The sequence below is a fragment of the Daktulosphaira vitifoliae genome, unplaced genomic scaffold, assembly GCF_025091365.1.
Source record: "Daktulosphaira vitifoliae isolate Bord-2020 unplaced genomic scaffold, ASM2509136v1 Scaffold_1, whole genome shotgun sequence".
NCBI lineage: Eukaryota > Metazoa > Arthropoda > Insecta > Hemiptera > Phylloxeridae > Daktulosphaira > Daktulosphaira vitifoliae.
The window spans coordinates 73,416,312-73,431,770 of NW_026099572.1; the positions used below are offsets into that span (position 1 = coordinate 73,416,312).

The window sequence follows — 15,459 nt, forward strand, 5'->3', positions numbered from 1 at the left end:
GTATCTAGTCGAAGACATTACCCTCAAAAATTGAAAAAAATTCCCTCGTTCCCCGTAAATGGGGGAAACCTCCAAAAAAATTACGAATTTAAAAATCGCTAATTTTCGAAATTTTCGAAATTTTTTTTACTAAAAACTGCCATAACTTTTTTAAAAATGAACATATCAATATTATTTTTTTTTTATAGATGCTTGATGTCTTTATCTATCATTTGATATATTTTTTTTGTAAATTTGACCCTTTATCTGCCCACAAGGAGGGATTTAAAATGACAACTTTTTCACAAAAAATTAATTTTTTCAACTTAACTTTTGAAAATGTTCCGGAAGGTCTGACACTTTTATATATATCTTAAATTAAAGCTAATGTAATATACTTTATCATGGAAAAAAAAAATTTCGGACTTTATTTTATGTTCAAGGTGAAAATGGCTACCAAATGCTATTATTGTGTGAAAATTCTCAATTTTATTTTTTACATTTTTAACATTATAATGCTATAACTTATTGAAAAGTGTATTGATCAATATAATTTTTTTATGGGAAATACTATTTTCTAATAATCTCTTTTTTATTCGACATACTTTGTCTTAATCAGGATATTAATAAGGAACTAGCAGTTTATGAAGCTTTTGGAATAATCCACCAATTTTTTAAAATTAAACACTATCTAAAGATTTGCATCGAAGCGTTTTTTTTTTATAGTGATTTTAATCACTGTCAGATATCATTATACTTGATCCAACTATGCCACGTCACCACTGTGCCGCGACCCCCCTGTGCTGGGTTTTTTTTTCTTTGTTCTGGGTATAATATGTGCGTATTATGGCGTTGTAAATATGAGTTAGATGAATGATAGCTTTTGGTAATTCTTTCAGAACACGAGGGCTGATTTCATCATAACCCAGTGCCTTTTTAGGGTTGATATTTGTATCAATTTCATATGCAATTTCTGGTGTTAAGTGCCGTATTTTGTAATTAATTTCATTTGATGATTGATATTCTACTCGGTAAAGTTTTTAGTTTATGTCGTTCGGTTGAAAAACATATTCTAAATGAAGTGCATATACTTCTGCTTTGTCCATATCAGTACGCAATACAATAAATTGCCGAAACTGAGAAATCATTACTCTCATTAATGACTCTGCCATTTTTTGATTGTATGTACACTTTTAAATATTTTTCAAGCTCAAAATACTTTATGCATTGTTTTATAATAACTGCTGTACCACTACGTGCTCTACTGCTTGGATGTAAGGTAGATTTGATATTGTAATTTTTTATTTTCAAAGAAGTCCATGGGATGAAATGTATTTCTGAAATAAGAACTATGTCAATGTTCTCATTACCTAATTTTGAGTATGTCTATAAACTTGGCAGTTTTTACACTGGGCACAATTTTTTTTTCTTTGGAGGTTCTACTTTTATTTTAAGATAACATAAACTATTTAAGTCGTATATATAACGGTAATTATATTACGGTTTTTTCACTATTTTTGTGACTAGGATTTATTTTTTTCCTAATTTGGATGTTAGTGACATTACTTACATAATGACCATTATCTGTTAGGGCTCTTTTAATTTCACATACTTTAGTGTGAGGGTGTAATCCTCTAAATACAATACGAAACTTTTTTTCTGTTTTTAATTGATATCTCTGATACTCAATTTTATTTTTTTCAAGTACTTATAGAGTACGTCTGAACTGGTGTTCATCACCAGTCATAATTTTAATATCGCCGTTAGCAATAGTTTTTAACTGTTGCTCATAACCTATGGCTTCTTCGCGAGCTAGATTAGAAATTAAATCGTTGATTTTTTTAATACCACTGGCAGTTATTGGAGGTGGTTTATAAATTTTTTTCTATTTCTTTTACTTGTCTTTTTGATGAACTACAGCCCGATTTATCACTAATAATTTATTAGTAATAAATTTTTTTATTTTATTATTATCATATATGGTATTTACATGCTGATTAACTTGTTGAGTTTTAAACTGCTCAATGCTCATTTGGAGCTCTACTACCATTTTTCTTTATGATTAATTTTCACTTTCTAGTTGATTCAAAATACTTTGATTAATTACAATTTGATTTGGCTGTGTAATTATATTATCATACATGAGCCGTCGCGAAATTTGACTTAAATAACTATCGGTACACTTACTGTAGTAAGCGAAAACATTTTTCGTTATTGAGTATTTATTAAACAATACGCACAAATTCGACTCTGTAAAGCAAAACATACGTGTTACTCGTTCAACAAATAAATCGCAACTTGAGATTATTACTAATTAGTAAAAAACAAGTGTTTACACATAAAATAATCTGTATATATTATTTCAAAAGCAACTACAACTCTTATTACCTTATATATATCCTGATTAGTAGTAATTTGATTTATAAGTTTGATATATGAATAAATACTTTGTAATTTATAGTTTTAATTATAGTATGAAACTGATATACAATAATTTCATTTTGTAAATTTTATGGAGAAATTATATAGTAGTCATATATTTCGTTAGTTTTATGAAAATGTCTATAAAAAATGAATGCGCTTGAAGAAAAAATGTTCAGAAAATAATTTTTAAATAATTTGGTCTAAACTGATCTACAAGGAATTTTCATCAGTGACAATTATATACTTTTTCTAAACCAATTATTACGCTAATTTAAAATCTGTAATTAGATTTTTTCTATCACATCTAACTTTTGAGATAATAATTAAATTATTCAAAAACAATATTTTACATGTAAAAAAAATAATCTACAAAATCAAGGTAAAATAAAATTTAACAACACATCATAGGTGAAAGTAGTCCCAGAATATTTCTGAATATTAGTATATTATAGAATACTATAGGTTATAACTTACGCTCAGAATATTTCAATTGTAGCATCTATTTAAACATCAAGAGTTTCATAGAAATGATTACTATGATTTTTATTGAAATTATTTATTTTGATATTAATACAATAAAGTTATGTTAATTTAAAAAAAATACCAACTTAAGTAAAAATAGTGCTTTAATTTTCAAAACTCAAGTGTACATAGTTACATTTTTGTGCAGAAATTGCTAAACAGCAATTAAAAATATTATTAATACAGTCCTGTGGGCTGGTAAATGGTCAGATTTTGATAAATTAATACTAAATGATTAGGAAATATCTAAAGTAATTGCATAAAAAAATTATATTTTGTTTTGTTTACTTTTCAAAAAGTTATAGCAGTTTTAAGTATAAAAACAAAATAATGATAGACGGTGATTTTTATATAAAAATTCGATATTTGTTCAATATCGGTGTTCATCTTAACGAAAAAAGCTCATTTTCCCTTCGAAAATTGAATTCGTTCCGTACTTTCTTCTTTTTATATAAATAAGAACTCCTTTATGAGACGATTTTTAATTATAAATTTATTCCTGAAACTATTTCCATCCAAACACTGTATATATACCTAAACCCTTATAAAAATACTATCTTTAGATATTTAAATGACAACATAAATTTTTAACTAGTTTAAACAATAGAATTAAAAAAAAAAAGACTGGTAGATAGAAGTATTGAACTAATATTTTAATATTTATTACATTGTTAAATATGAAGTGAAACTGACATGCGAGTTTTGTTGTTTTATCACTAGCCATTAATTGGTGGCACTTTTTATTCCGCTTAGGTATAAAAATGTTCGGTTTGGAATCTGATCATGAAAAATGTTTTTGAACGAGAACTGGTTTAGTTCAAGTCCCTGATTTATATTATCTAATTAATTCATATTATATAATAGTATTTTTTAATTATTTTAATAATGTATTATTTGAATTGAAAATCCATGTTACTTCTGGGGTTCCCCAGGCAGGGCATTGATCTCCATTACTCTTCTTAATTTTCATAAATTGCTGACGTTTTCTATCATGCTAACTGTTTGTTTTTTGCCGATGATGTAAAAATGTATTCTAGTATCCGCTCAGTTGCTAACAGTCATAATCTCCAAGAGGACCTATGCAGATTTTATAACTGGTACGTTGCCAATGGCTTATGCTTGAATGTGTATAAATGTTTTCAGATAACTTTTTGTTGTAAATGTTCATTTGAACTATATTTATATAATATAATAGCATTAATCTAATAAATGTTTTACATATTAAAAATCTAAGTGTAATTCTTTCCTCAAATTTATCTTTTGCCAAACACATTACATTTATATATATAATACAGCTCTGCGGATGTTAGGCTTTCTTAAACGAAATTGTTGGTAGTTTTCAAATCCTATTTGTTTAAAAGTTTTGTATTGCGCTCTAGTGCGTTCTATAGTTAAATATTGTTCAATTATTCGGTCACCATATCAAGCTAAATTAAGTAATAAACTTGAAAAAATTTAAAAATGTTTTCTACGTATGTTAGTAATGAAAGTGAGAGAACACGGTGGTATCGATGTTAAGTTGAGTGTAGTTATTTCAGATTATGGAATTACCAGTCTAACTAAGAAACGTAAAATTTTTGACGTTTACTGGATACATGGTTTATTGAATAATAAAATTGACTGTCCAGAAATACATGATACTATACCTTTTAATGTTCTTTCAGCCCATTTACAGTCTCAGACGTTATTTTATATTTCCCCTATTCAACAGAACTACAATTCTTTTGCTCCGATCAACCGTATGCTAATGGAATGCAATGAAATCTATCATAAAGTTGACATTATTTTTAGTTTTATACCCAATATAAAGAGATCGATTGAAATATTTTAATGGTTAAAGAATCTATACTAATATTTCTTTTATTTTTATATATTTAATACCAATTGTATACCCAATAATTATTATTATTGTTTTTACTTCTTACTTTGCTTAATGTCTTGGTTATGTTATATTAATCTCTACTCCTGCACTTTTGGGTATAATTTATTAATAAATTAATTTGAAATTATTTTTCGAATATTATTTGAATAATGTAATTTTTGTATTGTCAGTTAGTGTATTTATAAACTCACAACAATGTATCTTACTATCATTAATAATAACAATACTGTGTATCTGCTAATATCGATGCCATGAAAAACAAATTAGCTACCTGTATTTGTAATCTCTTGTGTATTATATATGTTTATTAACTCAAAAATTTGAAACTTTAAATGTTTATGTCTAATAAACAAATAAAGTTATATTAAAAATTCAAATGCCATTTACTATTAAATTAAAAACTCATACATTTTATTAAATTCAAAATATGTGTTCCCATTTAAAAAAACAAAGTTGACACCCTTACCAGGCATAAAGGATGAACTTAAAAAGTATTATATAGTTAATAATTCAAGAATGATGTAAAACTAAAGATTATAAAAAAAAGTGTTAAATTTATTATTATTCTGTAAGTAATTGAGTGGGTTATGATAAAAAAATCACCTGTATAAGTAAAACATTTATAATTAATCAAAAAAATGGAGGCTAAACTATGTTTAAGAATAAAGTAATAATAATTCAAGTTGACCTTGAATCATTATATTAATAACATTAAAATTAATTAAATTGTAATTGAACTGCCTATATGTTAATTATATAAAATATTTTACTAAAAGTTTTATTGATAAAAATATTATAATTTTAATAAATCAAAAATTAATTAACAATTTTCTTTATATAGCGATTAAATCTAAGGAAGATGCAGCTGCCAATGAAGACTTGGATTTTTTAGTATATGCTTATGAAAATAAATTAGAATGGGATGAAGATACGATTATTAAAGCTGCTTCTAATGGTAATTTAGAATGTTTAAAATATGCTTATGAAAAAAAATTTCCATGGGATGAAAGGACGACAGAAGCAGCTGCTTCTAATGGTAAATTAGAATGTTTAGAATATGCTCATAAAAATGGATGTCCATGGAATGAAAGCACGACGGAATCAGCTGCAAAGTATGGTCACTTAGAATGCTTAATATATGCTCATAAAAATGAATGTCCATGGAATGAGAAGACGACAGAAGCAGCTGCTTCTAATGGTAACATAGAATGTTTAGAATATGCTCATAAAAATGGATGTCCATGGAATGAAAGCACGACGGAAGAGGCTGCAAAATATGGCCACTTAGAATGCTTAATATATGCTCATGAAAATGACTGTAAATGGAATAGAAACAAAATTATATCAATTGCTATTAAAAATGATAAATTACAAATATTAAAATATTCTTGCGAAAATTTAAGTGAATTGAATGACATTCTAACTGCTTTTGCTGCTTTTGAAGGTAGTATAAACATTTTGAAATACGCACATAAAAATGGATGTCCGTGGAATAATGATACAACAGAAGCAGCTGCTTCCAATGGTAAATTAGAATGTTTAGAATATGCTCATAAAAATGGATGTCCATGGAGTGAAAAGACGACAGAAGTAGCTGCTTCTAATGGTAAATTAGATTGCTTAGAGTATGCTCATAAAAATGGATGTCCATGGAGTGAATACACAACAATAGAAGCTGCTTCTAATGGTAAATTAGAATGTTTAAAATATGCTCATGAAAATGGCTGTGAATGGAATCCAGAGAATATTGCAAGTAATGCTATTGATTATGATTATGTAGATATTTTAAAATATGTTGATAAATATGTAGTGGAATGGAAAAAAGTATTCATTACTGTGGCTGACTATAAAGGTAGTATAAACGTTTTAAAATATGCCCATGAAAATGGATGGCCGTGGGATGAAAGAATAACAGAAGAAGCTGCTTCTAATGGTAAATTAGAATATTTAAAATATGCTCATGAAAATAAATGTCCGTGGAATAAAAAAACAACAGAAGCAGCTGCTTCTAATGGACATTTTGATTGCTTAATTTATGCCCATGAAAATGGGTGCGATTGGGATGAAAGCACAACAATAGCAGCTGCTTCAAATGGTCATTTGGAATGTTTAAAATATGCTCACGAAGTAAAATGTCCATGGGATGAAAGAACAACAGAAGCAGCTGCTTCTAGTGGTCAATTAGAATGTTTAAAATATGCTCATAAAAATGGATGTCCGTGGAATGAAAGAACAACAATAGCAGCTGCCTTGAGAAGTCATTTGGAATGTTTAAAATATGCTCATGTAAATAAATGTCCGTGGAATGAATTGACGGCAAAAGCGGCTGCACAAAGTGGTAAACTAGAATGTTTAAAATATGTCCATGAAAATGGTTGCAAATGGGATGAAGGCACAACTAGTGCTGCTGCAGCAAGTCGCAGTCTAGACTGTTTAAAGTACGCCCACGAAAAAGGATGTGTTTGGGATAAGAGTACAACCAAAGCAGCTGCAGAAAGTGGCTGTTTTGAATGTCTAGAGTACGCCCACAAAAATAAATGTGTTTGGGATGAAACCACAACTAGTGCTGCTGCATCGAGTGGCTGTTTTGACTGTTTAATATATGCCTATGAAAATGGAAGTGTTTGGGATGATAGTACAACTAGAGCTGCTGCAGCAAGTGGCTGTTTAGAGTGTTTGATATATGCTAACATGAAGGGATGTAATTGGGATAAACATACAATAGTTGCTGCAGCTGAGAATGGTAAATTAAATTGTCTTAAATATGCCCGTGAATATGGATGTGATTGGGTTGAAGGTACCACGAAAGCGGCTGCAGCAAATGGACATTTAGATTGCTTAATGTATGCTCATGAAAATGGGTGTGAGTGGGACGAAGGCACAACAAGAGAAGCTGCTTCTAATGGTAAATTAAAATGTTTAAAATATGCTCATGAAAATAAATGTAAATGGGATAAAGAAACAACAAGTGGAGCTGCTGCAAATGGCCATTTAGATTGCCTAAAATATGTTCATGAAAATGGGTGTGAGTGGGACGATAGCACAACAAGACTGGCTGCTGAAAAAGGTCGATATCAGTGCTTAAAATATGCCCATGAAAATAATTGTCCTTGGAGTAAAGGAACCCTTTATGAAGCTATTCATGCTAATTATCCTTATATAATCGACTATGCTTTGAGAAATGGGTGCTCTAGTTAATTTCCTGTGAAATAACATTAATTGTATTATATTCAACTACGTTGCCTATAATTATATTATTTTAAAATAAATTACCTTGAGCTTTCATGTATCTGAGTTTGTATTGATTTTATTATCAGACTTTCTGCCATATTACTTTTTCAGAAATACTATTTCTAAAATATAATCAAAATTCTGTGGATTAATCAGTCGTCATCTTAGCACTGATGATTGACTGCATTGTTTACTAGGTGGGTGACCATAGGGGAACTTAAAAAATACATTTAGTTTGTACTTACAATCTCTCTCATCCATAATGAGGTTGTTTAAAGTCAACAGTCAGTGTAAAAATCTTGGATCATCATAAGGTAGTACTGATCAATAATAGTTAGAATAAAAATTTGATATAATATAAATATTGAGGCCGTATATTCTTCTTCTTCTTCTTCCAGCTTTAAAGGCCATTAAGGCCCATTGCTGCAAAACAAATCTCCTTCCATCTGTCTCTGTTCATAGTCGCTTCAGTAATATTGTCTATCCCAAGTTAATTTAGTTCTTTTTTATTTTTGTCCATCCATCTCTGTTTCGGTCTTCCAATTGGCCTCCTTCCTTGAGGAATCTATCTTAATACCGCATTTGCTATTGACTTAGCCCTTAGTACATGTCCAAGCTAACTCAGTCTCTTGTGGCGTATTTCCGCTATTATGTCTGGTTTTCCGAATAATTCCTGCAGTTCTCTGTTAGTCTTAATTTCATATGTTTAGTCTTCGTTTCTCTTTGGTCCATAAATCCTCCTAAGGAATTTACTCTCCATTATAGCTAGTCTATTCTCATCTCCTTGGGTCCTTGGCCATGTCTCACATGCATACATTATCACTGGTCTAGTTAGTACCATGTAAAGTCGTTCTTTTGATTTTTTCGACAGTAGCTTCGACTCCAGCAACCCCGAAAGGGCGTAAAAACATTTGTTTCCTGATGTCATACGTTTATTTATTTCTTCGTAATTGTCGTTTGTGCTACTTAAGTTAGTGCCTAAATATTTAAAATTATCTACCTCCTCAAACATATATCCTTCGAACTGTAATCTAGCTGCATTTCGCATCTGACCTTTGTTCCTACCTATTCGCATGTATTTTATTTTAGTCTCGTTAATGTTGAGTCCCCGTTTTTTAGCACTTCGTATCAGTAATTTCGTTGCTTTTTGAATATTCTGCTCACTTTCGCCTAATATTACCACGTCGTCAGCATATGCTAGTAATGGAAGGTTTCGGCCACAATTAATTCCTTGATTTTCTACTTGTACTTCCCTTACTGCCATTTCTAGTACTATGTTAAATAATATTGGTGATAGTGCATCACCTTGTTTTAATTCTGTTGTTGTTTGGAATTCTTCTGATTTTTTGTGACCAAACTTGACTGCGCATCTTGAACCTTCCGTACTCACTCTTATCATCGATATTAGTTTTGATGAGACTCTTAACAGCTTTAAGCATTTCCATATTTCTGCTCTTTGTACGGAGTCTTGTTTAAAATCTATAAAGATTAAATGTAAAGGTCTGTTAAACTCATAGTATTTTTCTATTACTTGTTTAAGCGTGAAAATATAGTCTATTGTTAATCTGCCTGACATGAATCCACTCTGATATTCTCCTATGATGTTATTGGCGTATGGTCTTAATCGGTTTAGTAGAGTGTTCGATAGAATCTTGTATATGGTGTTAAGTAAGGATATTCCCCTATAATTCTTTACATCCATGGGGTCCCCTTTTTTATATATAGGACATATTAGCGATAGGTTCCATTCCGGTGGAATCCTTTCAGTTTTCCATACTTCTTTTAATAGGTCCCATATTTCCTGCGTTAGTTCTTGTCCACCGTTTTTCAGGAGGTCAGCCATGATCGAGTCTTCTCCTGGGGCCTTATTATTCTTAAGCATTTTAATGGCCACTTCTATTTCTTCTTTACTTGGTATTTTATCCTCAGGTTCTGCAGTTTGGTATGTTGTACTCTCTTCGATTGTATCCACTGGTTTTCCCAATAACTGTTTAAACGTCTCTCTGAATTCTTCCGCAATCTTTTTTTCTTCTGTGATCAGTACGTTATTGCTATCTTTCATTATCATGGTTCTTGGTTTACGTTTTTTCGTTAGCTCATTTGTTATTCCAAAAAGGTGCGGGAATTCAGGTATTCCTCTTCAATGGTTTTATTTTTTGTTCTTCCCAGATTATTTTTTCCCTTCTTATTACCTGTTTGTATGCTCTCTGTTTTTGTGCTAGTATTTGCCTTTTTTCTTCTGTATTAGATCTTAATACTTCGAGTCTTGCTTTGTTTCTGTCTTCTATCGTCTTCTTGCAGTTATCATTGAACCTCAATTTATTCTGTCTTCTCCTGGGCTCTACTCCAATTGTTTCTTCCGCTGTTGTTTTAATAATGGTTCTTAGATTTCCCCATTTCTTTTGAATGTATTGTGACTGTTCTACGGTGTTTAGCTTAGCCATCATTATTTGTTTGTATTTACTTACTATACTCTCCTTTTTCATGTTTTTTACGTTCAATTTTGTTTTATCTCTAGGCTTCCGCGTCCATTGTCTTGGTGGTTGTAATCGGAGTATCTTTTTTACTAGGAAGTGGTCTGAGTGGGCACCTACCCCTCTGTGACTTCTTACATACTGGATCCAATGTTTTATTATGTTATCTGTCGCTACGTGGTCAATCTGGTTTTTTGTGGTTCCGTTTGGTGACATCCATGTCTGTTTGTGTATTCTCTTATGTGCGAAAAAGGTACTACTGATCCGCATATTCTTAGATCCTGCAAATGTAATGAGTCTTATTCCGTTGTCATTGGATACTTGATGCAGGCTTTCTTGGTCGATTATAGGTTCAAAAACTCTTTTTTTACCGATTTTTGCGTTAAAGTCTCCAATTATTATTTTCGGTATTCTTTTCGGTATGCATTCATATATGGTCTCTAGCTCGCTATAGAATTTTTCTTAATTTGATTTCCTTTTTCCTCTGTTGGCACATAGCCGTTCACTAATGTCATGTTTAACCATTTACACTCGACTTGTATGTAGCACAGTCTGTCATTATAAATATATAAAATTTTTAATATATGTGAGTATATCATTCTTGATTATGAAGCCTACTCCAGCTTCGTGATTTACGCCACAACTGTAAAACGCTGTATGGTTATTTGACCTTATGCTTCCTGATCCTGTCCATCTCAGTTCTTGAATGGTCACTATATCTAATCTGTACGTTTCTATTGCTGAAACGACTGTCGTCAAAGCGCCCGTTGCATATAACGTGCGCACGTTCCATGTTCCTAAACTCAACTTTTCCAATTTATTACTGTTTATCCGAGACTGAGGTTTGTTTTGTTTCGGAACCTGTTTTGGTTTTACAAGTTCAGTGGTTGGCCCAACGTCAACCCCCATTAATGGAGGGCCCAATGGGATGGTGGTGATGGTGCTTCAGTGTCACGATCTTAGTGTACACCTACTTACCTGAGACGATCCTAAACATCCTTCGGGCTGCACCACCTGACTGAGGTCCGCGGGATTGTCACACCCGTTATCCTGTGAAGGATACCCCAAGCGGAGGCCATATATAAATATTTACTATAACGTTTCCAACGATTACGAGGTTTGCCACGAACTGATAATGGGAACGTTCATTTTACGCAACAATTTCGAAATGTTGCGCGTCACTTCCGTTACAGCCATTACGAATGCCTTGGCGACCTCTTCGCGATCCTCAGACCCACGGTATATCATCGGTGATTGTGGTATACTGTAGAGTTCAAGGAGCTCGGAGGGCACAAAATCCGATGTTTTCACCATGAACCCGTATCTCATGGGATGGTGTGTGTGCAATGTCCTAATATAGGCACCTATACGATAGTCAGTTTGTTCCAGCAAGGCTTTTAAATCGGTGTTGATGTAAAACGGTAGCCGTTGCGTCTTTTCCTAAGCGTCAAAAGCGACCTTACTACCCTCTGCTGACATAACGGGTAAAATTGGTTTATTTTTGCCACATATAAACTTGTTTTGCTCCAATGCTTATTGACCTTGAAGAATATGTTTTTTAGATATATCATTGAATCTGGTGAAGTAACGTTTGTAAGTGTATATGTGGCATTCGTGTTTAGTTTTTTAGCTGCGCACGAGCTTCAAAAAATCTGAAATGTACGCGTAATGATACTTGCCAGAGTCATCGATATACACAGGTCAAAATGATTTTGTTGTTCTTGTTCGACGACTCTTTGCGGATAAACCAACCTCCCCATCTTAACGTCGTCCCGTACCAAGTCGTACACGTGAACGTTCAAATATTTTAATTTGGGACACAGATGTGGGGAACGTCAAACGCCACTTGAAATCATTCCTGTGTCCCAAATTAAAATATTTTCGATCAACGCGGTATTTGTGATCACACTTAACGTGTCTCGCCAAAATGAACCACTTGAAACAGGACTGATCGATGTTTTGTGGGTTGATGATTGCTCTTTTATGGTAAGTTTCGGGTGGGACCGGAATATATGATGAGCCGGTGAGGGGCGTATACTTGTATACGCTGGCATGAGTCCATCGATATGCGCTAGCGTGAATCCGCTACCCCTGCCCAATTACACGTCTTCCATAATCAGCGAGCATAATCTCAAAATCGTATTTGACCACTCCTACAATTGTATGCGCAACCATTTCAATTTTACCCTACTGTTGTTAGCCCTACTTTTAACCGAATGGTAGTGTGGAACAGTTGCGGAAGAGGTGGCTATAAAAAAATGTGTATAAAACAATTTTTGAAGTGTCAAAAATATCGATATATTCAATCAACAATATAAAAAACTTACATTGTGTAGCATCAGTAAAATGTACATCAGTCATTGTTATTCGATTTTAAATTTAAATAATAAAAATTAAAGAAATACTAGTACTTGTATACGTTTAACAGAATATTTTTAACCAATGTGTTAGCGAGCCATTAATAATGCTTAGTCAAAGAGTGAACAAAATCTTTATTGACGCCTATATGGGTTTTTACTGTATTATCCACTGCAACAGTAATAGTGTTGGCAGTTATTAATCACACAAGTACATCGTATATCGCGAGCAAAATGACCTAAGTGTATCAAGTGGTCTGAAAAAAAAATATTCAGGTTTCTACATGTTATACAGCACTTGTTACATTATAGTTTCATAAAAGCCACCCAAGAAAATTAAAATACAAACTGATAAATTGAATCGTTGTTTATAATAGTTAGTTTACGTAGGGTGTTGTCACGTCATTCCCCCTCCCATTGAAGTCTAATAGTTTACGTTGGATTTACTCCCCCTCCGCACCTCTTTACCTATATCACGGGTGGTGTGATGGGTGGGTGAAACGGAGAGGGCCTAGAATCCCCATTTTTACCCTACTTAACTAGTCTTGATATTATTCAAATTGTTTTACTTTTGGGTATTCTATAAAGAAACTTCTACTAATGAGTTAATACACTAATGCATGTACCTTAGTTAATGATACTATACGCTATTCCTTTGCAAAATACTACTACTACAAATATTTACTGACACGGTATAAGGGTGTTTAAAAGGTTATTAATAATAATAAATGTAACATCGTTATGGAGTCGACTAAATTTTATTTTAAGCTAAAATAATATTATAAACACTGGTGAACAATAAAGTGCTGATGAAAGATCTCACGGCACGTACGGCGGATGTAAGTCTCAGATGAACTGGTTTACATAGTCGCCGACGTGTCTCGCAGTGCTGAACCCCCTGACCTGTCTTATCTACCGACCGCCGGATAACAAACTTGTGTTATCGTCAACACTAATGAGTGCGACGGTAGACAGCTGATGATCACGACCGGATAACGTGCTAATTCACGGTAAATGAATAGTGCGCTATTACGGGCCGTGTCAATACCATACTTAGTTCGTTAAGTGAAGAATCTAAAGGACAGGGAAAGGAACAAATATTTATAGATAAGAATTGCTCGATAAGACATTTATCATTTTGTACAAGTATCATTCGTGTTTCTCAACTCGTTTAGTTAACATTTGTTATTAACTGTACTTGAAACATTATATACATTTTAAATAATCTACAGTTAACTTCAATCTTTATTCACTATTTTATGTATTTTCTTAAAATTGGTAAAAATGCATTCATACTTGTGATACTTGTGGTAAATCATTTTCAAGTGTTAGCAATCGAACCTGCATATGAAAATTTGTAGTGATGTTTGGTTTAGTTGTAATGTATATACAATAAAATTTACACGAAAAAGCATTTTAATAAGACACCAGAAACTGTTACATGGTGACTCACTTATTCAAGATATTATTAAACATAAAAGTTCATTAAACAATATTTTATGCAAATTATTATTATACTTTATAGTTGAAACCCGTCCAGTACAATTGAATATAACTAAAGTAAATGTTGTATACCCTAATATAAGCAGTTAAAGTGTTACTATATCTGATTGTAAATCATCTACTTCGACTAACGAAAATGAAGGTAAAAAATATGATTTTATTATTATTATTATTAAGCACAGTAAATATTACAACTCACGTAAATGTCATGATCAATTATTCATAGTTTTAAAAATCTTATAAAACATTTATAACTTAAAAGTTAATTTTTAGTTTCGATGCGAAGCTGAAAAGGTATTAGTTTTACTATGATGTGTAACGCGTATCCTATGTACGGAGATCACCACACACTATATAGATGTGTATAACTAGAATTTTATAACACTAACGAAAAACAAAAGAACACAATATATAAAATGCGAACTTTTAGCTATATATATGTATCGCAAGTCAACTACACCGGTCGTACTCGGCTGTCCTTTAAATATTAACATTGCTATGGAATATGTTCATAGATGTGTATTGATACAGTGTAATTTTGATAACTAAGGAACTTAATCATTACAGTGCGTACTATTAACTCAGTAAGCGTGTGGATACAATATAATTTCGCCGAAATCACACTAGAACACAAAACTAGAACGACAAAATAAAAGACCAGCTAAGGTGTACGTCGAAAACGGAACAGAACCCAATATCCTTAATCCATACTCGGCGGCGGCCTTATCTCGGTGTCAAGGGCGGGGAAACAATCGATTGGTATATTAATAGCTGGACGATTGATATCGCGAAAGACACGGGTGAGCGCCAGCCTAGAACGACGGGCGGTGCCGTGTCCTGTGTTTTTCTTTTTTTGTGTCTGTTACCATTTTTTCTCAGCTCTCATCGAAACGATTTCTTTCAACGATACGTCAAAAGATCACAAATCGTATCTAGTTGAAGACATTATCCTTAAAAATTGAAAAAATTTCCCTCGTTCCCCGTAAATGGGGGAAACCTTCAAAAAAATTACAAATTTAAAAATCGCTAATTTTCGAAATTTTTTCAATTTTTTTTACTAAAATGTGCTGTAACTTTTTCAAAAATG

The 15,459-nt window shown here is 32.1% G+C and overlaps 3 protein-coding genes across 4 annotated transcripts in view; 1 reads left to right on the forward strand and 2 right to left on the reverse strand.

The window, feature by feature from the left end:
- LOC126894524 (uncharacterized) overlaps nucleotides 1–2,258 on the reverse strand; it is a 63,152-nt gene extending 60,894 nt beyond the window's left edge. The window contains exon 1 of the mRNA XM_050665596.1: nucleotides 1,970–2,258. The gene's annotated coding sequence lies outside the window, so the exon portion shown is untranslated. The remainder of the gene's footprint in view (nucleotides 1–1,969) is intronic.
- Nucleotides 1–8,081, forward strand: part of LOC126894514 (uncharacterized) — a 25,708-nt gene extending 17,627 nt beyond the window's left edge. Inside the window, exon 3 of the mRNA XM_050665574.1 lies at nucleotides 5,649–8,081. Within this exon, the coding sequence (XP_050521531.1) occupies nucleotides 5,649–8,005 (2,357 nt within the window). The 3' untranslated portion in view covers nucleotides 8,006–8,081. The remainder of the gene's footprint in view (nucleotides 1–5,648) is intronic.
- The window catches only part of LOC126894519 (V-type proton ATPase catalytic subunit A), a 256,069-nt gene that overhangs the window by 191,018 nt on the left and 49,592 nt on the right, over nucleotides 1–15,459 (reverse strand). The window lies entirely within an intron of this gene.